This window comes from Ostrinia nubilalis, chromosome 19, assembly GCF_963855985.1.
Source record: "Ostrinia nubilalis chromosome 19, ilOstNubi1.1, whole genome shotgun sequence".
NCBI classification, from domain to species: Eukaryota; Metazoa; Arthropoda; class Insecta; order Lepidoptera; family Crambidae; genus Ostrinia; species Ostrinia nubilalis.
The window spans coordinates 4393836-4419762 of record NC_087106.1 but is presented as its reverse complement, the minus strand read 5'-3'; the positions used below and the strand labels follow the sequence as shown (position 1 = coordinate 4419762).

The window sequence follows — 25927 nt, the reverse complement described above, 5'->3', positions numbered from 1 at the left end:
ATCAGTACAACGCCGTAATCCTATTAGTGATACGCCGCTTTGGTTTGGCGTTTTATCACACTCACACACGCCCTGTATTGTTTTTGTAGTGACAATTATCGGCTACTCGTCAGGCACCTTTGTGGGATTCAAATGGTTTAGATCTGTGTGCCTACCATGAGTTTACATTAGGTGTGCTCGCTAGCGACTGCGTAAAAAAATGACATTTAAATGTATGACATATTGTGCAGCGCCCCTAGCGGCTACTTTCAAGAAATAAAATCTTCATAGAATTTTTTGAGGTATTCGCTAGCGAGCTCACCTAACGTAAACTCATGGTAGGCACACTGAACTCTTTTGGGGCTATTTAACCATCTGTTTACTGTCAATTTTGGGTTAGGTAAGTACGTGTTGTGCAATAAGAAGTATCTAAATACTTCTTATTGCACAACACGTACTTACCTACAACTGACAATGAAAAGGCACAATTTAAGCAGTCTTCTCGCTAACAAACGACCTCACAAAAATTTTACATAAAAGGACGAAGAAAAGATAAGTAGGTATTATTGTCTGTTACAATATGATCTGCGATACCTAATATTTAGTCATAACTTCATTTATTATGTAGGAAATGTTAACGATGAAATGGGGATAAAGAGAGTGACTACAAACTCCTAGCTTCTACATAATATCATGATTACCTAAATAAAGTTACATTTGAGTATTTCATTGGAATGTAACATTCTCAGCGCGCGTCACTTTCGGTCGGGTCAGTTACACTTTAGGAATTCGTTGAAATTGAAAATCGGAAGGGGCACGAAACGCCTGTATGTGTGACAAATCCTATTCACGCATCATTTATGAACAACAGTTTCAAATAGAGGTGATAAAATTTTCCAAAACACATACTTTATTTTAAATCTCTTATCTACTTTCTTTCTGGTTTAGAAAACACTAAAATTTTAAAAGTGTGATTAGTACCTACTTATACTTACTTAGTTTTGTTTGCCAGTATAGTTATGTACATGTTCAGAATTTGTTTACAGATCAAACTCAGAACTAAGCACTTTACTTAGTGAGTTGCACCATCTTACTTTACTTTGACAAACGTCAAAAATCTGTCAAACTCCATACAAAAAACACCGGTTATCATCATAGTTACGATCAAAATTAGGTGGTGCCACTCAGCCTTAAAGTTTGTGCCCTTTCACATTAGATCGAAGATTCAACGCAGATAAACTGGGATGACGTACATTCCTTCGACATAATAACCTTTTACATACGAAATCATCTCCTAAACACCCTATTTTCACGTCTACCCACAGCCAACGATTGAAATCGTCTCTCCTATTGATATCCCATTGTAGAGACCCGCAAATCCTTACATCCGAATTATTTGTCAAGTATTTGTATGCATGAACGTAGGGAAATAAATTGATGTTCAGATCTTTGCAAAGGTTTGGACATTGGAGGCGTTTGGTTGAACTAATCTTCGGATATTTATAGCTGAAAAAGGTTGACGGTAATATGAGTCATTAGAAGTATATTCAAAACCTAGTCACTATTGGGTTACCTACGTGAGTGCGACAAACGTTACATCGAATTTTGTTTCTTCGAAAACCTTTCTGCGAAGTTACTATACTGCGACGCCTTGTTATATCGATGCCTTGTTACTGCGATGTTACGTTACATCGAAAAACTTTACTGCGAACGATTTTATAGTCGTATTTTATAATTTATTTATATTTATGTTTCTATTCTTATGTTATTTAATCAAAGATGTAACTGTTAAATATATGTAATAAGTAAATGAAATGTAATGTATTTATAATCTTATTTCATCTATAATTTTGTACCGCCCACTTTATTCTATGTATGTATGTATGTAATTTCATTTTTTTATCTATCTGCTAAGTCAAATAAAGAAGGCTTCGCAGTAAAATCGTTCGCAGTAAAGTTTTTCGATGTAACGTAACATCGCAGTAACAAGGCATCGATATAACAAGGCGTCGCAGTATAATAACTTCGCAGAAAGGTTTTCGAAGACACAAAATTCGATGTAACGTTTGTCGCACTCACGTAGGTAACCCTCAACAGGGGTGGTTTAGGCATATACTTAACGCAGGTTAAAACGTAGAAATTATCCATAAAAAGCTTTAAATTAACAACGGTCAGCGTTAAAATTAATTTAAGATAATCAAAAGACTTATTACTGACAATTCATGAAGACATCTACTTTTTAAAGAAACCCTACAACTACTTATATTGCAGTTTTCTAATCATTTTTGTCTTTTTGTGTGGTTAATACAGGCTCCAGGATCAAACTGGGAAAAACCGTTATAAGGAAAAAATCTGCCCCAGATTAGAGGTTTCTACTATTATAATTTCTGTTTATTTTTCTGTAAAAGCGCTGAGTTGTACTAATATTATAAATCAATCTTAATATTGCTTCTCTGCAGGTTAATAGAACAGTACTCCAACAACACAGATGTCCTGGACATCAACTGTGTGGACCCCCTCAACCGGTCGGCGCTCATCGCCGCCATAGAGAATGAGAACATCGAACTCATCAAACTGCTGCTGGACTCTGGAATTATGGTCAAGGTGAGGAATAAATTGAAGATTCAGCAGTGCCTTAATATGGCACACCTTTGATCATTACCTAATCATAATTGAGCATCAATTGGGCACAGGAAAATAAAATAAATACCAATCTCACATTAATAGATGTACCATCATCATCATCATCTCAGCCACATCCACTGCTGAACATAGGCCTCCCACAATGCTTTCTATGTTGCCCGGTTGGTAGCGGCCTGCTTCCAGCGCCGTAGATGTACACTTTAAAGTTATACAGACCTACGTATTGCACGCTGTCTGAGCAAGACCCTACGGGGTGTCATACTTATGTATCTACCGTAATTAATAAGTATGTATTTATAATGCCATATAATTGGTACGCATTCTCATATTATAATTATGTGCTACACAGAAAAAAATGAAGATCTGTAAAACACCATGTGACATGAAACTTAATAAATAAAACCCATATTTAAAGAGTATTTGACCCTTACAGCAATATTAAATTCAGTTCTGCCCCAATAAACAATGCTGTATCGCTGGCGTAAACTTTGGACATGAATTAATTGCAAATTAAACACAAAACGAATGCGCAAAAGAAAATAATCAAATTCACACAAATACATTCATTTTTAAAGAAATACCTGCCGATATCAGCCAGAAGTTGCAGACAGCAAAAGTGAAAAAAAGACTATTGTCTGCCGAAATAAAGAAATATTATTTGAGGGAAGCCTCCGTCGGAACCCTCGGGAAATCATTGCTGTAGTTTGCATGATCACATCTGTCGTACATCACGAACGGTGTAGTACGCTAGTAAAACAATTGACGATTTGCGTAGGTACAATAGTTACTTTCGTGCTATTCGTGACTTTTGCGATTTATTTAGTTTTTGGTACGCCGGTTGCAGCTTCGTTCTGGAAAATTCTCGTAGCCTAGGCACAGACCACCGACTTTTAGTTGGCCGATAGTTGGGTCGGGCTGTTAATCAGTATGGGCATGTATGAAAGTGCGCACATTACATCGATTTGGTATCGCCTATTCTTCATACAAAGTAGAATCGGGCCCAACTATTGGCCAACTAAAAGTTGGTGGCCTATGCATTTGTATAGTTTCACTACGAAAAACTGCTTCAGCTATGCGAGCTAAAGTAACTCAGCTGAGCTTTTGGTCTTTAACACACATGAGAGTAAACATGTTTTTGATGGATTCTTATACACTTAAATATAATGTATATTTATACATTATAATGGATGTATGATTAATGGTTCCAAGGCTAAGTATATTGGAGCTTCTCCCTATACCTGCCTATAAATTGAAAAACACTTTGATGTGGAATTATCAAAAAGTATAGCTAAATATTATCTTCTTTACCTCCTTATTATTGCTACGTAAATCGGTTTTCATAGAAAAGCTCACATTATGACGTCAGCTTCATTGTGGATATTTTATAAGGCTACTGGTAAGCCACAAAGTAGGAGACGAGGTTTTTAATCTATTAAAAAAAAAACGATAATGTTGTTGCGTTAACCGATTATTGAGTGAACGCAATTCGGTATTTTTTTTTAAAACAGGTGCACACTCGCTAATATTTTATTAATTGTTACGTATTATTGGTATTAGAAACAACGTTATGTCTGCCTCTGTGTGACGTCACCCATAACCAGTGTGAGTGCAAGAAATAATCATAATCATAAGAACGTGATATACACTTTTTTGTTATTACACCGCCTACCACGAGTCTTTGCGCCGAGTATAAGCTGGGTTGCACCATCTTACTTTAAACTTTGACAAACGTCAAAATCTATCAAACTCCATACAAAAAGCACCAGTTATCGTTAAAGTTACAGTCAAAGTTAGGTGGTGCAACCCAGCCTTAGTAAAAGCGTACGTCCAGCAGTGGACTGATCTATGCTGATGTATGATGAAGTAAAAAAGCATACGTAACCACAATCTAACGTTTTACGGTTCATCGGTTAAAAACCGGGGCATACGCCGTAAATAACCGACATCTAAAACCAAACTATTAAATTTTATTTTCCCTCTCATCAGATGCTATTTTTATTACTTCCTACACAAGAAACTTAAACTAAGAAGGCTCACATTATTTAATATTACTGGATTTATGACCGGGTAAGTTCATAAAATTCTAAATAGTGTGAAACTACGGAGTAAATAAATAAGTATCACATTTTTACAACATGTACACACTCACATCCCTCACTGGTCTGGTCTACGAAAAATGCACATCGTGCATGCAACAAATTATTGGGTAGGTATTGAGTAATTTAGGTTTTCCAAAAATACAGCACATTTTTCTTAAAAAACCTTCACGGAAAAACAAAGTATGACGTGATTAAAGGAAATATTATAAGAAATATAAATGAAAAACAGAAATAAATAAAAAAAAATCATGCGTACAAATTAGAAGAACGGTAAACACATTGCAACGAGATATTAGAATTTCAACTTAATGGCTAATGCCTACCGCACTTAGTTACACTATACTAAAGAGTTCACTGTGGTATTAATCGGAAAGTTTCGTGCAAGGATTTTCACAGCATCTAATCTTGTTTATTACTAAAACAAGTCCTACATGACTGCAAGCTGTTTAAATAGAGCCCTTCCAAAATAGGTACGTTTTTAGGACATTTAAAAATATCTTACGGGAAGGTCAGGGGCGGGGGCAGGTTAATTTTATAATTGTGTGATACGCAATACTTAATTTAGAAAGTTAATATTGAAGCTTAATTTATACTGATTTGTACTCGTAAGTTGTTTATTAATTGGTTCATAATTAAAGTTTATGGTTGATGGCGTCAATAGTCAATTGATTTTTACACCAAGCTATTTGTAATGTGACAAGCAATAAACGATTTGAATTTGTAAACTTTGAAATTGACTTATCATTTCATTCCAATGCCGGACATCAAAAAAAAACCGCCAGCCACCGCCAGCTATCTTCTTAAAGGATTCGGTTCAACGAGTAGGGGATTGTCTATATTATATGTTTGCTGATACGTATGGTCATTGGTCTTGAAGAATACCATGACCTTTCACGGGTTCTACGACAGATTATAACCAGTCCTTTACAACTTCAGCTTACTTTTGGACTATGTCCATTATTGCTCTTCTGTCGAATGACCTCATTTCAGATTTTATCCTTTAGCGAGATTCCGAGCAAACCTGTCCATAGCTCACTGACTGACTCATGGAAGCAAATTATTTGCCAGAGTACAAATTTAAAGCACCATAACGTTTTTATAGAGACATTTCAACAATGTTCTCTTTGCTTTACAATTGATAAAAATTAATATCATAATTATGTACTCTCTATGATAAGTGGCTAAATGTGGTTCTACATCATATTTACTTAAAAATCAAGTAACTAATTTTATAATATTATTATGTAGAGCCTAGAACATGTTATATTTATCTCTTACTGCCTCATTTGGATAATAATTATAATAAAAAAACATAATCTTATTTTAAGTTTTGGGGGTCCAAAACTTAAAATAAGATTATGTTTTTTTTATCCACAACGAGGAAGCTCTTGGCCTGTGTCTCACCTGATGGTAAGTGACGATCAGGCCGAAGGTGGAAGCGAGCTTCACCCGGAATCCTCAACCACGGAGGAACTGGCTATCTTACCTCTAACTGCCGGAACACAACAATGCTGTTAACATTGTTGTTATGGCGACAGACTTAGGTAAGATTGTGGTAGCTAGCCAGGCGGACTTAGAACAAGCCCTACCACCAACCAAACCGAACAGAAAAATCTGCCCCCACTGGGAATCGAACCCGGGACCTCTGCGTCTGAAGCAGGTGGTCTTACCACTAGACCACAGAGGCGGTTAAATGAGATGCTCACTAATAATAGCATAGCGCAAAAAAACAAAATGGCCACACCACGGCAAAACACCAAGAATAAAGTTAGCGCGGCGATGTCGCCTAACCGAGTTAGAACGTAATATGATTGGGGCATGCACGGTGACTCCTTATGGTACACGTACTGGCTGATATTTTCGTACATTGAACTCATTTGTTTTTAAAATTTTATAAGACAAAAATGGAACCCGCGTTGTTGACACTTATTTTTTTATTTTGTGCCAGTTCTTAACATAAACTTTTTTCTGAATAGTCATTCGATATTAAATTGAAAAATTAAAAAAAAGATCAAGGTACTGTGTGATGACGATACTACTTGTAATAACTGTCTTTAAAATTGTTCAAATAAGTATTTTCTTTATCAAATCGAATAAACTACAAACTTCACAAATCTCGCATGAAAAATTCATATTGCTTCAGTAAATCACTCTATTGCCGCTATCTCTCAAACACAAGTCATATCAGTGATATTGAAACGTAGGTACCTAAGCTTTTTTATCCAGATATTTGCTAGACCCAGTTTTTGTAAAAATCTTTCCTAAATTAATCAAGTAGGTATTTACTTCATTCTTACGTTTTAAAATAACAATAAAGTTTCACTGTAATTGTTTAAAATAGCATAAAAAGTTTCTATGATAGTTTCAAATAATAAAAAAATTACAGCATCAAACCTCCTTAGAAAGTATAAATTTTGCTACGAGTATATCTGGCCACTTCAATTTATTTTTTGTGTTGTCTTTTGTTTGCTTACGATTTAAGCGGACTTTGGGCGATTGTGTTTTTTTTTTTATTTTCGTCATAACTTTTCTTTAGTTGGCGCGAATTTAGGAAAGATGTGAACACTTTCTAGGTTTTTTATAATTGAAAACTGTACGTCAATTTATTAGATTTTGTAGTTTCAACCACTTTTACACCTATTGGTAGTAGGTTACCTACTCATAAAAGTAAAGATCAAGCGACGTTCTTGTGAATTTTCTTCGTTATGTTTTGATGAATCTTAAAAATATTATTATTTTATTCTTCTTAGGATGCCCTACTCCATGCAATCAAGGAAGAATACGTAGAGGCAGTGGAGTTACTCCTGCAGTGGGAGGAAGACCACCATGTACCCGGTGATCCTTACGTAAGTACCTTTTATTATAGTAGGTAATTAGTAGTAGATTTCGTCCAGAACTTTTAAAGAAAAATGTAAAGAATTCTCTAATTCCTAACAAACCAAACAATTTATTTTGTTTATTCAATGTTTAAAATACAGCGCTTACTGAATAACACAGGCAATAACTGAGAATCGAAGTTACTAAAACTTTATTTCATGAGCCAATTCTCGGAGTTTAATTAAATCTGTTAAAATGATAATTTAATAATACTAAAAATGGTTGAAGCAAATAAAATCAAAATAACTTAAAAAAAAAAAAAAAAAAAAAAAGTGACTTAAGTACAACATTCTCATAGAAACTAGAATACGATACGTAATTGGACCTGTCGTTACGAATTATAACTACTGTTTTCTTAGTGTACCCACGAATGGCCAATATATTAATACTCGAGTGACTGCTATTGTACGCGTCTGCTTCGTGCAAAAAATATTAAAATGTAAACAATTAAAATTGTATAAACTTTAAATAATCTATAGTTTTAAGGTTAATTTTGTATTTCTCTTGTAAGTGAATGTAATTCTTTTAGAGAAATAAATGTCTTAAACCATAAACCATAATAATAATAAAAGTTTTACTCAAAAATAAGAGAATTATACATTTATATGATTTTTTATAACCTTAATCCCACGGTAAAAATGACCCTTCACGCCACCTACTTATTGAACTTGCAATAAAGAGAAATGAGTTTAAAAACTAATTAGCAATAAATCTACCGGATCACCTATAAATTTTAACCCTTTGCAACGTTTAGTTGGGCCTTTGGGGCACCTACATTAGCTATGAAGAAACATTCAAATTAAAATATATTCAGAAAGTAGCTAAGAAGAAATCTAAAGAAAAATCTTGAACTTATTGTTTTGAAAAGTTTGTTACTTTATGCCTTTAATTTTAGTTACAACTGGGAGTTATCACTGTCGTCATTTACATAAAAACTTTCCTTCATGAAAACTACAATAACCATCGTTATACCTATCAACTGGTTTGTTTGTTTCTTTTCATTCTAATGAAAAATAGCAGTTTTCAATAAAAAGAGGCGAGTAGGCATTTAACAACATAAAACTTTAGAATAACTCAATAAAAACAGGGTATTTTAATGCTAATCTTACCTTCAGTTTCAAATCAAAATCATGATGTCAATACTAGGTAAAATCATAAATAACAGTTCTTGCAACTGACGAAGGCGAGTGAGCTTTACTTGTGTATGTACGTGTACATGCACATAACGATAGTGTATAATGTCAATAATGTCTATCAAAACTTTTGAAAAACGAATAGTATCGAGCCACCACACATGTCACTAGCTTTCGTGAATTGCAAAAACTCTAATGGTGCGTCCACACTGGGCGAACGGGCTCGCGCGGCACTCTAGTCATCCTGCTCACCCTGCTCTTGAGCCCGTTCGCCCAGTGTGGACACACCATAAGAATTTGTTATTCCCTACAGAGCTGGGAGTCAGTAGACCCTTCAGCGGCCACCTTCACGCCAGACATCACGCCTCTCATCCTGGCTGCCCACAGGAACCACTACGAGATCCTCAAGATACTCCTGGACAGGGGAGCGACTCTACCCATCCCCCACGACGTCAAGTAGGTACAGACCCTTCATCATTCATTATCACCATCTTGAGTATACGCTGGTCATCCTGTGAGACCACGGGATCCCTCTCATGATCCCATATATTATTATCCTCCCGAACAAGAAAAACATCATTCATTGTCACAATCTTAGGTTCTTCACACCGCTTATCCTCGCAATCGCAGGGAACCACGATGAGCTTCTCTATTTCTACTACACATCCCCAGTACAGATCAAGTCAAGTCATTCATCTAGTCACCATCTCAAGTTGTTCACACCTCTCACCCTGGCAGCCCATAAGAAACCATTGTGAGACACTCAACATTCTCGTAGACAGAAGAGCTAGATGGTAATAGATACCTACTCTTCATCATTCATCTTATCAAAAGACAAAAACGTGTCGTTTCATCACAAAAAAATTTGGTCATTCGTAAACTATGTCTATCCAATATAGCTTGATTAGAATGACAGCTGTCATCAAAAGTAACGACATAACTTTGTAGTAGCGATCAATGAGAGCAAAATATTGACGGACAAGAAATAATTCACGTCTGACCTACAAACAATATTTTCGACGACAGTGCTTCCAATAAAAATGATAATTTCGTGTAAATGCAGCGTTAAATTACACCAATAAGTAGTAATTCGAAATTATAAAAATCAAGCTAGAGTATTAACGACGTCTCTACAAGGTTATCTCGAGTTACAAAAATGTTAGTGTTGGGACATATCGACAAATGTCATATTAAATTAAAACTATTTTTTTAACATATTTAACAAAGGACATCATCCACGTTTCATATATTTTTGGTCCAAACTCAAAAGTGCCGGCCAACAAAAAAAAGTGCTGTATTCTGACAGAATACGTCTGCCTTAGCATTTGTTACTATGGCACCAAAGCCGTAGCTCCACTGTGCGTCGAGTATTTGAGATCTAAAAGTCATCGACTATTCATACATTTTTTGTTCAAAATCAAAAGTGTCGGCCAATAAAATAAAAGTGCTGTATTCTGACAGAATACGTCCGCCTTAGCATTTGTTACTATGGCACCAAAGCTGTAGCACCACTGTGCGTCGAGTATTTGAGATCTAAAATTCATCGACGATTCATACATTTTTTGTTCAAAATCAAAAATGTCGGCCAATAAAAAAAAAGTGCTGTATTCTGACAGAATACGTCCGCCTTAGCATTTGTTACTATGACACCGAAGCTGTAGCACCACTGTGCGTCGTAGTATTTGAGATCAAAGTCAGTCGTTTCATATATTTTTAGTAGGGGAAAGTAGTACGAGTTGATCCCCTGGGGTAAGATGATCCTTTGCGATTGTGCTGAAACCACTAACGTCATTTAGTTTCTTTCACTGGTAAAACATAGCTCTGGACACCTCCCCGCCTCAGTCAAATCGTAATGGTAGCGTGAGCGATACATCGAATTTGACGAGAAAAAAGAAAAATTGTGTACTTCTGATCTAAAATAGGCATGACTTTGAGCTTATGTTACTTTTATTCAAACAATGTTAAATGTAATTACTGTTGTCGTTGGGCTTTCTATTATGTTTAATTTTAATATTTTGGCCATAAAAACGTAGCCGCGTACTTGTAGATTATTTTAGCAAATATTTAACAAAAAGTGGGACTTGCGTCAAGATGATCCCTTCCTATATGTACGAGATGATCCCTGGGAATTAAAACAAACAAGTCAATAGAATAGGTAAAGGGAAGTGAAATAAAAGTAAAAGAACTTCATATAACTCACCTGAGTCTGAAGAAGATGATACTGAGTGGCTGTACTGAACAGAAAAGTTTTCAAGCGATACCAAGGGTGAAGGATGGATAAAATGTTATGCATGTGGAAAATGGGACCATAAAGCATGTGCTGGGGTAGAGGGTGATGAAGCAGGTGAATTTATTTGTGATATTATTTAACACAGCTCCAGCCAAAAAGCGTTTAAATTATTTAAACGCTTTTTAGCAGGTACTAAGAAAGAATAAGATATTTTCGTTATTTAATTCGTAAATGTTTTTCTTTTCTAACTTTTTAACGATTTGTTCGCATAATTAGGTACTCCAAAAGGAATACAACCAGAAAAGAATAGATCATAGAATAGAATCATAGGGATCATCTTACCCCTACCTGGGGGATCATCTTACCCACAGGGGTGTACAAGATGATCACTTTGTAAGGTTTTGCAAAAAATGAAATATTTTAATGAAACCTCAATTAATTTCTGGTTCTGAGTATAAGGAAAGTTGGCTAGATAAATATACTAGTAGTAATCGTCTTTATTTTTGGTTTACCTTGAAAAATATGTATTTTACAGCGATTCCCGCTTAAGGGGATCATCTCGTACTACTTTCCCCTACTCAAATACTACGATGCACAGTGGTGCTACAGCTTTGGTGCCATAGTAATAAATGCTAAGGCGGACGTATTCTATCAGAATACAGCACTTTTATTTTTTGGCCGGCACTTTTGATTTTGGACCAAAATGGATGATGTCCTTTTTTTCCTAACTCATTTTTTAACATATTTAAGTCAAGTTATGCGTTTTTCTAAATGTTCACTATTAAAAACCAAAAAACATTTCATTCTTAAATAATCAAACATCGGAAATCAATCACCGGTAATTTTTTGGGTATTCATAGCACCGTTGCTCTAGAAGAGATGCCCACCGCCCTCTAGCGAGAGGAAAAAACCACTGAAGAACACTGATGATAATGACTACGACTTAGGTTGTACACCCTTGACATGAATTTTAAATTTTACTGTCTTTAAATTTAAATCATAATTGTCATTTTTATGAATAAAGATATATGAAGAAAAATTGGGTGCATTTTTTCATATTATTTTTTCGAAAACTTATCGATACATCTATGTGAACCGTACGAAACATACCCATCACTAGTCACATTCGTTTGACAGCCGTCATTCTAATCAAGCTATATTGGATAGACTATAGTGATTGGTAAGACTAGCTTCATGTCGCCTTAGAAAGATAGATCATATTAATTTTTACACTTTTTTGGGTCGTCCATTAATCACGTAATCCCACCTTCCTTCCCGCTGGTAATAAATGGCGAGTTTTAATAACACAAAACCATAATTTGGGTCACAGGGAGACCTTTACGTAAAATATTAGATCAAGCATTACCGTGACTAAAATCCTAAGTAAATATTTAGGTTATCGGCACGCTCTCCGACATGTCGCATGCTAAACAATACACAGCCGGTCTATTTTGGTCGTATAACATGGGCTCAGAGAGTCAGACAAAGCCGTGTTAACGTGAAATCTCTAGATAAGTCTGCATGTTGATAAATATTTCATTATCCAACAAAGAGGCCTCTTCGATTCCCACAAATTCAATAAAACCAGTAAAAGGGTTTACACTAGCAGTGGCACGGGAGTCTTTTAAAACCTTCGTCGCTTGACTCTTTTTCCTGGCTTGGAATGCAAGTCATGAGTTTCTTTTCATAATAATGTGAAGATTTGAGCCATTAAGTATCACATCTTACTTGTTAAACTACTCGCTCACCCCACTATATTCCTATGGATGTCGTAAAAGGGGACTGAAGAACAAATATCGGGCCTCCTCAACCCGTCTGGCCAGCGTGGGAAATGAATGCTAAATCCTCTTTTTGATAAATCTGGCACATTAAAATGAATTACACTATTCATTCAAATAAATCATTATCTGATGATGATAACCCGTTTAAGCTTTTCCTACTAGGACATGTCAAACTACATCCTCCTTTCAGATGCGGCTGCGACGAGTGCGTCAAGTCCTCCCAAGAGGACTCGCTGCGGCACTCCCAAGCTCGTATCAATGCGTACCGTGCGCTCACCTCCCCCTCGCTCATCGCGCTGTCCTCAGCCGACCCGCTGCTGACGGCCTTCCAGCTGTCCTGGGAGCTAAACCGGCTGAGCAGGATGGAGACGGAGTTCCGGGTTGAGTACAAGGTAAGGTCTGACTCTGAGGTACTCCCAGGCTCGTATCAATGCGTACCGCGCGCTCACCTCCCCCTCGCTCATCGCGCTGTCCTCAGCCGACCCGCTGCTGACTGCCTTCCAGCTGTCCTGGGAGCTAAACCGGCTGAGCAGGATGGAGACGGAGTTCCGGGTCGAGTACAAGGTGAGATAGTTTGACTCTTTGTAGCACACCTAAACTTCCAGGCTCACATTAACGCGTACCGCGCGCTCACCTCCCTAGCTATCGCGCTGTCCTCAGCCGACCCGCTGCTGACTGCCTTCCAGCTGTCCTGGGAGCTGAACCGGCTGAGCAGGATGGAAACAGAGTTCCGGGTCGAGTACAAGGTGAGGTTTGACTCTGAGGCACTCCCAAGCTCGCATCAACGCGTACCGCGCGCTAACCTTCCTAGCTCATCGCGCTGTCCTCAGCAGACCCGCTGCGGACGGCCTTCCAGCTGTCCTGGGAGCTGAACCGGCTGAGCAGGATGGAAACAGAGTTCCGGGTCGAGTACAAGGTGAGGTTTGACTCTGAGGTACTCCCAGGCTCGCATCAACGCGTACCGTGCGCTCACCTCCCTAGCTCATCGCGCTGTCATCAGCAGACCCGCTGCTGACTGCCTTCCAGCTGTCCTGGGAGCTGAACCGGCTGAGCAGGATGAAGACGGAGTTCCGGGTCAAGTACAAGGTGAGGTTTGACTCTGAGGCACTACCAGGCTCGCATCAACGCGTACCGTCAGCTCACCTCCCTAGCTCATCGCACTGTCTCAGCAAACCCACTGATGATGGCCTTCCAGCTGTCCTGGGAGCTGAACCGGCTGAGCAGGATGGAGACGGAGTTCCGGGTCGAGTACAAGGTGAGGTTTGACTCTGAGGCACTCCTAGGCTCGCATCAATGCGTACCGCGCGCTCACCTCCCTAGCTCATCGCACTGTCCTCAGCCGACCCGCTGCTGACTGCCTTCCAGCTGTCCTGGGAGCTGAACCGGCATAGCAGGATGGAGACAGAGTTCCGTGTTGAATACAAGGTAAGGTTTGACTCTGAGGTACTCCCAGGCTCGCACGCGTACCGCGCGCTGAATATACTCGCAGTGGTTTTCATCAGTAACATAACGTGCAAGGTGGCAGGTAGAATCTACATGAAAATTCGAAAAGTGGTCCCCTACACTTACAAATTGGAGATACCCGTAGTAGGTACCTACCTTTATTAACTTTTATAGATTAAACTAAGCTTACCAGATTTGTGAGTACAAAGTTTTTTAATCAAAAAGTTGCTGAAATAATTAGCTCCTAGGAGCTAGCCGGGCTAGCCCGGCTAACCCAAATGCAGGTTGCAGACCAAGATTTAAGTTAAATTACTTAAGCATTAGCTCGCATAGCTTACGCAGTTTTTCATGAATATTGTGCAAGCTGCAAACTATAGGTACAAACTATTGAAAACTGCATCATCCATGCCAGCCATGCTGAACTATCTTGGTTTACAACCCACAAAATAAGGTCTGACTATAACCACTTCTATAGGCACTGCGGCAGCAATGCCAGGAGTTCGCCACCTCCCTCCTGGACCACACGAGGACGTCCAACGAGCTGGAGATCATGCTCAACTACAACCCCTGGGACACGGACAGCTGGGAGCCAGGGGAGAGACAAACCCTGGGCAGGCTCAAACTGGCCATCAAGTACAAGCAGAAAATGGTAAGCGATCTTAATAGAGAAGAATGTAGTTTTCACATCAAATTATCTCTAGAACTGTATTCTATTCGTACTGTATTCTGTATTGTATCGATGTGTCAGCTAGTAGAGGTGATTCTCTTCATAAAGTTACGAAGAGAGCAAAAATAAAAAGCCGTACTATTGCGTTTATTCGAAAGTCTGACATCTTTTTTCATTTTTTTTTCGTTTCAATGTATAATATATTTCTTGACTGAGTAGGTTCCTATAGAGCGGGGATAGGGTGTGTTTTTATTAGTGAAACTTAACCAGACTTCAAAATTACCCCCAACTGAAACTGTTAAGGCTGAGTTACACCATCTAACTTTGACCGTAAATTTAACGATAACCGGTGGTTTTTGTATGGAGTTTGACAGATTACAGTAAGATGGTGCAACCCAGCCTAAGTTTGTTAAATGAGACCTTTAGTCTTTATTTATCCCAAAACAACACAACAATACCTATCTACATAAAACAGATGTTTTCTAATTGATGACGTTGACCATAAGTAAAATATGTACTTTTGTACCTCATCTAATTTATCACTCTCAAAATACCAAAGAAAGTGGGTGTTTTTCTTCATACAAATAAACAAAAGGTGTCTTATCTCATATAAAGCCACACATAAGGATCAAGAGGTCACGGCTTCCCGCCCTCCGCTGGAGTAAACTCCGAACTCGTATCTTCTCGTTTGCAATACAAACTATCTTTTTACCTAAGTCGCGTTCAGAAGGACACTGAGAGAAAAATACTACACATAGGTACCATGCCAGTCTTGCAATAAAACCGAGTGCACATATGTAGACTTCAATTTTCTGTATAACTATGAAACACGGGGCCTTTGATACTTTGAACAATAATATGCAATTTTGTTCATACTGTCTGTAAATCTTTTGCCAATTTTTTCGATTTGGTATCATGGAAATTAAATCTTATGCCTATTTTATATACATACTAGCTTTCCGCCCGCGGCTTCGCCCGCGTGGAATTTTGTCTGTCACAGAAAAACTTTATCGCGCGCGTCCCTGTTTCAAAAACCGGGATAAAAACTATCCTATGTTCTTTCCCGGGACTCAAACTATCTCTATGCCAAATTTCATCAAAATCGGTTGCGAGGTTTAAGCGGGAAAGCGTAACAGACAGACAGACAGACAGACAGACAGAGTTACTTTCGCATTTATAATATTAGTTGGGATTTAGTACAGTAGGTAGATAATAATAGGAACTTAAATTAATAATGACATATTTTTCGCATAGAACAATAAAAATCCACTTAAGTGGAAAAGATAACGGGGAGAGTGAAAAACACCACCTCTCAACTTTAATAAATGCTGAAAATAACTCTTACAATAAACGAACTAGTTTATCTATAAAAAGAACTTCACATTAAAGCAGTTGTAAGTGTATTCCAAACTTTAGTATGTTTCATCTGTCCCCACTATGAGTGGAAATGAAAATATACACCATGTCACTGGCCAAAGCACTGAAATATCTTAAACCTGCTTTCGCCTGAAAAAGTTATAAATCCTAATAAAATTAAAAGTGTAGGTATTTTCACTTCTATTTTAGAATTCAATTTTCATAGCCGTATTTTTCATTGCATAGGATCATAAATTCTAGATCAATTTGTAGAATGAAACACCCGCGACGATTCTTTTAGCGGTATTGGTTTGTTTTAATAAGCTGATGCTTTATTTTGCAATGTTTTATTCAATCTATAGCCACGCAGAAGCTTTACTATCGTCAAATAGAATGGTCAAATTAGATGGTCATGTAAAAAAATCGTCTACACAGTTCGGATTTTGTTTCTTAATTTATTATGGTATTTTTTATCTCTGCTAGCAATGTATTTTTCATTTCTGTAACTTTTATAAAGATACATTATTCTAGAAAGGTGCCAATACAAGCAGGAAAGCTGGCTGAGCTGGCTCATAAATAAAATTATAATAATGTTACGACAGACGCGGAAACAGAACGATTATGAAGTGAGGAATCGTAAGATTTCCATAGACGGCTCTAGCGATGTAGTTACCTGCTGTTAGTTATCAAAGACAATAAAATTATTCCTGTAAGGAATTCTAAAATTACAAGTTTTGTTCCAGTTCGTAGCTCATCCGAATGTACAACAGTTGCTGGGTGCGATTTGGTATGAAGGCTTACCAGGATTCAAGAGAAAAAACATCGTCGGGCAATGTGTTCAGGTAAACTTAAATGAACTTTGTGCGTCGAGTCCTGACACAGAGACAGCAGACTGCGAACTCAATGAAGGCTATCGTTTTTATACTTAACAGTTGGCACCCCTGGCGATTGACAGGACCTTACTCTACAGTGGCGCCATCTTGATGAGTGCAAATGCGATAGTCCTCCTACCACTTTCGCGCTCACCAGTTGGTGCCACTGTCTTCGCTACTAGCAAGTGACAGGACCTTACTCTACAGTGGCGCTAACTGGTGAGCGCTAAAACGATAGCCCTCATTGAATGACAATTTATTAATTTCTAAACTACATTTAACTCAAAGTTTACAGCCAATGAAAAGTAACTTAACTAAACTATCTTAACTAACTTATTGGGTATCATCTAACTATCTGTTACTTCTAAGTAAGTTATTCATTTTTTTATACATAATAACGCGTTTTTTAAACTTATTCTTGTCGTAGGTAGCGAAACTTGGCGTGATGTTTCCCGTGTACTGCACGATCTACATGTTAGCGCCGAACTCTGAGTACGGCCGCTTCATGAAGAAGCCCTTCGTCAAGTTCATCTGCCACAGCTCCTCCTACATGCTGTTTCTAAGTAAGTAATTATCAGCATCATCATCATCATCATCATCATCATCATCATCTCAGCCATAGGACGTCCACTGCTGGACATAGGCCTCCCCCAACGCTTTCCATGTTGCCCGGTTGGTAGCGGCCTGCGTTCAGCACCTTCCTGCTACCTTTATGATGTCGTCGGTCCACCTTGTGGGTGAACGTAAAAACTTCATCATCATCAATCAGGACATTTAGTCTCCACTGCAGGTGCACGACCCTCTCTACTTTACCTCTGTATGGAAGGAAATGGAACAAATGGAGGACTTAAAACTTCTTAATGCCACTTCACTTTCATTTAATTCATCATCATTATCAAGTCAAGTCTCCACTGCAAGAGCAGGATTTGGTTTTATTTAAGGACATTTTCCTCGATTAATCAATTAATCGAGGAAAATAAAAAATATTGGTTCAAACCAATATTTTCTCCATCATCATCATCAAGTCATTTTGTGTCCACTGCAGGAGCACGACCCTCTGTAATTTACCAAAAGAAAGATTTGGCGTAGGTACACTCCCCAAACCGGTCAAAATGGTTGGGGAGACCTCATTTTCACATTTATTTGTCCAGTTGCTTTGCTTTAATGATTTTTAAAAAAATTGAGGCTATGTGTTTAGTTCTTCTCAGTTTATCAAACGTTTTGTTTCGATACAAAATGGTCCGTTACAATAACACAGCACTCACAACTTTTTTACTTTAAGCGTATTTTCAGTCACTCAAATCGCTGAACAAACAACAAACAAAGGGCTGAACACAATGACACCATGCTACTCCACACAAGGGACATTCACTGGGGAGTGATATTAATTAATCTAAATTTGATTGAAAAGTTAAATTAAGTTGCGATGTAATAGGTACTTGTTTAAGAACAATCTTAACCTTAACCTACTTAAATACCTACAACATTTGAAAATTCTTTACTCTCTTATTTTATTACGTAGTAATTTCCGAAAAAGTAAACAAAATATACGGAAGACGGTAGGTAGATTATATCAAACTAAATACAGCATCTTGTGAACGACTACTCGTATTTTTAAAAAGAATTATTGTTTCTCACAATTATATTTTAATGTTTGTCTCTGTTCTACATCAAATGATATTTTGTTTCACATACGTAAGCTTTAGTTTATTACAGTTTTAAGCTGCACTAAAAATTTTAAGTCTACGGTATGATATAAACTCGTAAAACTGATTTTATTTTTGCAAGTAGGCTTTTAAAGAGCACTTTTACACGTGATACCTACTGAATTGTTTTTAAACATACAAGTAAGTAACTTCAAGAAAATTACTTATTTGGTAAATTGGTAATCATTTAGTACATAATTATAGTTGTTAAGTTTCAACGCAATAAGGTAGAGTCTACATAGTTTGATAGGCTCTATATCTGGTTGTTTATCACAACATAAAATATTGTAGTTAACTACAAAATCAGGCATCGCAAAACTTTCCTAAATAAAAATATGCGAGGCAGTAAATTATACCGATACTAAAGCAAAAGAGACTACAAAAATAAATAGTTACATCTCTTCTCAAATTTTATCTTCCAGGAAACCCCCAATTTCTGCTTATCGGTGATAAATCTATCACATATTCCTGATTTATCATATTTACTCCCACCCGCCCGCGGTGATTCACTGATCTTTTTTTGATCATTCATCATTCAAACTCAGTCATTAAGTGTGTTTGTTTTGTACAAATGATTTCGGAACACACAGACTTCAAAAAGATCAAATTATTTTAAGAAGACTACATTTTAAATTTAGTTTACGATACGTTTGAATTAACTATCGTTTCCGAGATTTTCTTTGAACTTCTACAATTCTGTTATTTGTATGATTGATGCTTACAAATATCCGAATACATTATAATAATAAAGCATACTCTTGTCTTGTGTATGGATATTTTTTTGATTCTTTTGTGATCTTTGCTTTAAATACTCTATCTCTGTAATAATATTACATTAATATGTACTCATCTGCAAAACCAGATAAACGATTCAGAAACACACAGATCACAGCTACAAGCTATGTATGTTTCCCACGCTCAATGAATAAGTAATAATCAATATTAAATACTCAATACCTTAGCAAGATAGTAAAGAAAAATATCAGTAACATAAAGTAGAGAGATTCAGAAAGAACCTCCTTCTTTTTTTAACTCGGTTAAAAATATCACAAAGGTAAACATAATACAGCTATAATAAAGATAGTAAAAAAAATATGCTGACGATGGTGATTGATAACAATTTTGCGGAAAAAATGTTTAGCCATAATGTGCTGTCACTGTACTAGTTTTTGCTCACGTGAACTCCATGCTGTCCTAAGGTCTAAGTAGAAAAGCATCGTATTTATGCATGAGCTATGGGACTGTTAATCACTGGCACAGGTCAGCCAGGATTAACCCCAGTCTAAGACTTGCAGAACTTCGTTACAAGTTGACCAACCTGACTCCTTAATGTGTTTAAATACCCATTAGTAAACTATTAAGAGAGTTATGTCAAAGTAAGTATACCGATTTTAAAGCATTTAGTAGTTAAGTTTTGTCAAACATGACTTAGGCCTGTATTCTGAAATGTTGCTTAAAAGTTAAATCGAACTCAAGCATTATTTCAATTTGTGCTTTAATTTGAGTCACGTTTTAGTTTGATTTCATAATACCTTAACCTATTTTTATCAAGAGTTGTAACCATGTAACTTGTCAGGAGTCCAGACAAAAAGGGCATTAAAGTATTGGAACTCCTCGAATAAGACGTTCAAGATAGAATCAAATGACTTTGCTTGATCGGGAAATCAGAATCAGACCCCGCGTGATAAGGAGAGTCATGAGAAGAAGTTATATCTAATATCTGTTATATCACTTCAGATTCTCAATTTTTCATCTCCCAAATTAATAAAATAATTTCGACAATAATTTAACTCTATATTTTTCTTTCAAGTGCTGCTCTCCCTCGCGTCACAACGGGCAGAGTACCTGGTCCTGGAATGGTCCGGGATCCGCTGGCTCCAGGAACTGGTGGAGCATTGGAAGGAGCACGAGCGAGGGTCTCTACCAGGCCTGATTGAGTTCACCGTCATCATCTACATAGCAAGTAATTTGGACTTGTTAGCATGCTTCTTACGTAGGCTTCTGTAGTTACATCAAGTGTTTTTAGGAATGGTCCGCTGGCTTCAACAGCTTTTGGAACCGTTCATCGTCATCATCTATGGGTATTGGGTATGGGTATAGAAAGTACTAAGGTTAGTATTTGTTCATGTTATGTACGTATACATAGTCTTGAGGAAAGTTACTTATAAATATCATCTTCAACACTATGAAACTGCACTTGTGCACATTAGATGGAGCGCACGAAAAATATTTTCTAGAATTTCGTAATTTGGATCGGATACAATAAACTAACCTAAAAAACTTTTTTTTATGCATAACTAGGCAGTTATTTGACCACGATCGCACCTGATGTTAAGTGGGATGTAGTCTAGTCAACTCTTCCGTACGTTTCTTACTAAAAAGAAAACACAAAAATTGCAGTTAAACGACATATTTTAGTTTTCTCGTAATTCTCATCCAATACCATCTACTGGACTCCACTGAACAGCTCTAAATAATGTTCCCGAACATTCACAGCGCCATTTGTCGTTATTAAAACAATGCATCCAAACAACTACCACTAAAATAGCAGAGTTAAAACACCAACATGTTTTGTTTTGTTTTGTTTACACGTTGCAACTTGTTTGCTTACGCTTCAGCAGTAGCAATTCATTTTTGTAAAACTGTATCCAGTGTCAGAGATTAATGGTAATGAAGGTTTTTCAAGTAAGTGGCTCCATTTTTTTATAAAAATGGTCATAATTAAAATAATATCTTTTTTAAAATGGTTTTCTAAAATGGTTGTCCAAAGATGTTCTGCCATAGTTCTCTATACCTGAACATACTACACAGGTATTTATTATAATAATTTGTATGAAAATATCTGTGCATTACATTCTGAAAGAACTTTGCATGCCGAACAAACAACTTATAAAAAGCAGAGTATTTAACAAAAATACATAACATCCTTAGCTATTTACGGAAATGCACATCTCAAACATTAAATACGGAAGTTGGAAACATTCAAAGTAAATGAACTTTTACATTAGTTTTCAGGTTTGCTCTTCTGATTCTCGCTCAAAAGGCACTATTCTGAAACTGTGCTAGTCGTTTATTTAAATTACAAATAGAATAGATACCTATCAAACGAATGTCCTAAGAAACTTAAAACTTATTTAAAATACTAAAAATGCAAGTTTAATAAAGAATCAAATATTATGTAGGTAGCGTCCAATTCCATCTGGGTAACTTTACCCATCAGTAAGTTACCCAGATTGACTGCCACATACGATACCTACGCAGCTATGTGAAAAGAGTTCTAAATGAATATCATTGCTAACTATTAATATGTCTTGAAGTAGTTAAGAGCTTTTACACAAAAACAAAATTAAAACGACACATCTGAACAATTCAACAAATCCCATGTACCTACATTTCAGTTATCTATTTTCTCTTCTAACTTAGACTTTTCAATTTAAAATCCAGAATAAGGCGCAAACAAGTATTTATTAAACCGCTATACCTTTGAAATCCGTAAGCTACAATGCAGTTGCGAGCAATTTCAAACTCAAGTTGATTCCTATTTTCTATGCAAGTCGGCTTTATTAAATGTTTAATTATTATCTAATAGCTTTACGCTTGCGAAGACACTTGATTTTATTACTAATTGTTTTCGAATACGTGCGTTGGAGGTTTTAATTAAATTGTCTTAGGTAGATGCTTGTCTGTATCACTTTAAATGATACCAAATTTAAATTATACGTAATTTTCAAAGCGGCTAAAATGCGTTATAAAATTAACGATGTATCAATTTTCATTACTAAAGCTTCAAAAGAAAAATATGACGATATTTTTACAATACAAATATACGAGTTAAAATAGCCTTGTATGTAGGTGGACATAATAATGTAATTGGAAGGGAAAACAAAATTTCACAAAGGGCATGCAATAAAACAAAGCAGACCTTTAAAATACGTAATCAGATTCAAGAACTTTTCTATGAAATGGGTTGGGAATCCGGATTTTCATATTAATTAGCACACGCACATCAATGACTTTGAATGGGACAATTAATTTCAGTTACAATTAATTTTGAAAATGTAATGTAAAAACGAAGTTTATTAGTCGATTTATAAAAAAGTCATGAATTCAGAAGATAGAAAATTGCAGGAGAACTCTCTTAGCGGGATTATTACTAAATACAAATTACCAATATTCTTTAAGAAAAAATACGAAAATTTCATGAAGAAACACATAAAAAGTAATATCAGAGTAGGTAGAGTCACCACTCTACACTCCACCATGAACGGATGTGATGAGGCGATGGCACCCCATCACATACGTTCATAAACAAACACTACTTTTAAAATCTATGGTTTTGACGTCACCGCAAAAGTAAACGTAACCATCAGCCACACTGTAACCACAAATCGCGTGCGTCATTTTTCATTCATTTCGTAAAACAGCACAAAAGCACTTAAGTACAGGCAACACAACATTAAGTTGTACACTGCGGTATCTTATTCAGTCACAATAGGTATTATTTTGCAACAAAATTTACAGTCTGATGTGGTTGACTGTACCTTACTTTACCATTTTTCGCATGGTGGCTCGCTCGATCGGCCATAACATATCACATTACACTAACTCACTGATTCGACATTGATAAGCGAACGAAGCTCACAATCAACATTTTGGGTCATTTATCACCATTCGAGTAATGTTCGAGAGATCACAAATTGAACGTCTAAATACGATTGTAGTGGAGGGTGACCTTGTGATTGCTTTTACTACGTAATTGATTATTCTTACTTTGTATTACTATTTTTATCTTTCTTAGATAATAAGAAATATCTGTTCCTGTAAAATTGCACGTGGGTGTTTATTTAGTAATTTGGTAAACTTTCATTAAAATACCATTTCGTTTCATACCAATGCTGTACACTGTGCTATCATGTACTTAATGTAACCTGTGTTGATACAAAATAATACCTTATATCTATCTATCTCCTATCATTACTATCCAAAACTCTTTTTTGGGTATTATCAGCAATTCTGTCAAGTAGGTAATTTGGTGAAAAATAACCTTACTCTTGCGAAGTTTCATCCATCTGCATGAATCACAGTCACTGGCTTTAGATCTTAACCAAACGTGTCTGTAATAAATTACCCGATTTAAGCTAAACTAGCATTAGTGTAATGAAAATACGACAATAAAGTTCAATATACCTCTCAACCATTTTATACTTAAACTTAAGACACTGAATTGAAAAATATTTGCAGTATAAATAAAAAGTCCAAAGGTTAACTGCAACTAAAGGTTAATTGTTCCTTGCACAATAAGTAAATTATCATACTGAAGTAAATAAAACTCATTCAAAGAACGTGCAAATAACGTCATAAAGAAAAATTCTTCAACTAAACTTAGTGAGATTGTTTCGAGATTACAATATTAATGCAAAACTGAATGCTGAGGAGAAAACTGGACGGATTTTCATGCAGTTTTCACCAAGCAGATAGAGTACCTAATTCATTAGGAAGGCTTAAACAAGTATTAAGTGATTTATAGAGGAGAAAATCATTAGGCTAGTTTTTATCCCGCTTTTGGAAGGGTGAAAGGGCGATGAAACTATAAATGATAAGATTACACTTAAATAACCATTACTTGAAACCTCGGGATCTATGCATGGTGTCAAATAAATTCCTCGAGATGATGTTCAGGAGTTGTAAATAACTTGTTGAACTCATTTGTTTGGTCTGTAAATATTTATTTAGCAGGTATAAAATTGAATAAATGTTTTAAAACAACCTCTCATGGTGTGTGTTAATATTGTTTTCTCAAGAATAAAGTCTTCCTCACATAGCTTCTCCTTCGCAGGTCTCATCTGGGCCGAGATTCGCTCGCTCTGGACAGGAGGGCTGATGGAGTACATCAGCGACCTCTGGAATATCGTGGACTTCATTACCAACATGTTTTACATCGCCTGGATTAGCTTGCGGGTTGCTTCGTGGTATATCGTGCAGGTGAGCTCTTTCTTCACAGATTTGTGCCTGTCGTTATCATTATCTTCATCATTAGACTATTGTCTCTACTGCAGGATACCTCTCTAATTTACCAGAGACAAAAGTAAGATTTGGCCTACACACTCCACATTCTGGAGATGGGTCAGGGAGATCTGATGTTTACAGATTTGTCCTTTAGCACTCTCTTATGACATCCACGGCAAGATTAGGGGTGGCCTGATATCAATACGGCCCATCTGGATTGAGATTTATTATCTCTGGTAAAAACATCAGCTGATCGAATTTGCTGAAATGATTCTATTTGAATACTGGAACAGCCCCCTTTCGGACCGAAAAGTTGTACTTATGCTGATGGTTATTTATTAGCCACAACAGTCACACTTTAATTTGTTATGTCTTTATTTATCGCCAAAACAACCAAAACACATGAGTTCTCCAATTAAAAATACGATAAGTCAAAGTGGGTCACCGCTTTATCATGACATGTCATACCAATAAAAACAAACCTGTGTCCATTTAAAACAGCTGTAAAGCTTGCGTCCACGTTGATGTCTTCCTGCCATTCCAGTAACAACCTGCGTCCTGTATAACGTTTGTTTGGTTGGATGTCTCAGAAGGACGCTCCATCTGGAAATAATTTTTAAAATTAACACAATGTCTGCTTTGAAAATCAGGGGCAAAATAATCACTGACTCACACTTTGAGAAACGTTAATGTTAATCCCCAAACTAAAAAGAGCTCACACTAAAAATAAATAACTAAACATTCTTAAATACAGAACAAAAATAACTACCAAAACTAGACTCCTTATTTTTTTTACCTCTCTCGTCTCGTTTAGTCATAGCCAAATGATGTCCACTGCTGGACAAAGGCTTCCCCCAAGGATTTCCATAACCACCGGTCCTGCGCTGCCCGCATCCAAGCGCTTCCCGCGACCTTCACCAGATCGTCGGTCCACTTCCATCCCATTTTTTTTTACTTAAGTCTATATTATTTTGTCTTCATTACGGTAATTGGTAATATTTATAGGTATTTTTAATATCGTGTTGATTTCATCACGGACGCGGGATTGCCCTGCATGCGTGACACCCGAAAGTGTTCTTTTCATACAATAATTTCTTGTTCCGCGTGCGTATTCCACGCAATGCGTAGAATGCAA

The 25927-nt window shown here is 36.7% G+C and overlaps 1 protein-coding gene across 3 annotated transcripts in view; it reads left to right on the top strand.

Annotated features, from left to right (window-relative positions):
• LOC135081080 (transient receptor potential protein) overlaps window positions 1-25927 on the top strand; it is a 60450-nt gene that overhangs the window by 19034 nt on the left and 15489 nt on the right. The window contains exons 3-11 of one of the 3 annotated variants that reach the window (XM_063975808.1): window positions 2439-2583; window positions 7472-7567; window positions 9045-9187; window positions 12933-13134; window positions 14661-14834; window positions 16952-17050; window positions 17508-17643; window positions 20597-20749; window positions 24623-24768. In XM_063975808.1, coding sequence (XP_063831878.1) covers window positions 2439-2583; window positions 7472-7567; window positions 9045-9187; window positions 12933-13134; window positions 14661-14834; window positions 16952-17050; window positions 17508-17643; window positions 20597-20749; window positions 24623-24768 — 1294 coding nt within the window. Of the gene's footprint in view, window positions 1-2438; window positions 2584-7471; window positions 7568-9044; window positions 9188-12932; window positions 13135-13169; window positions 13307-13920; window positions 13998-14660; window positions 14835-16951; window positions 17051-17507; window positions 17644-20596; window positions 20750-24622; window positions 24769-25927 lie in introns of those variants that run through there. The other 2 variants (XM_063975807.1, XM_063975805.1) reach the window with 2 other exon arrangements.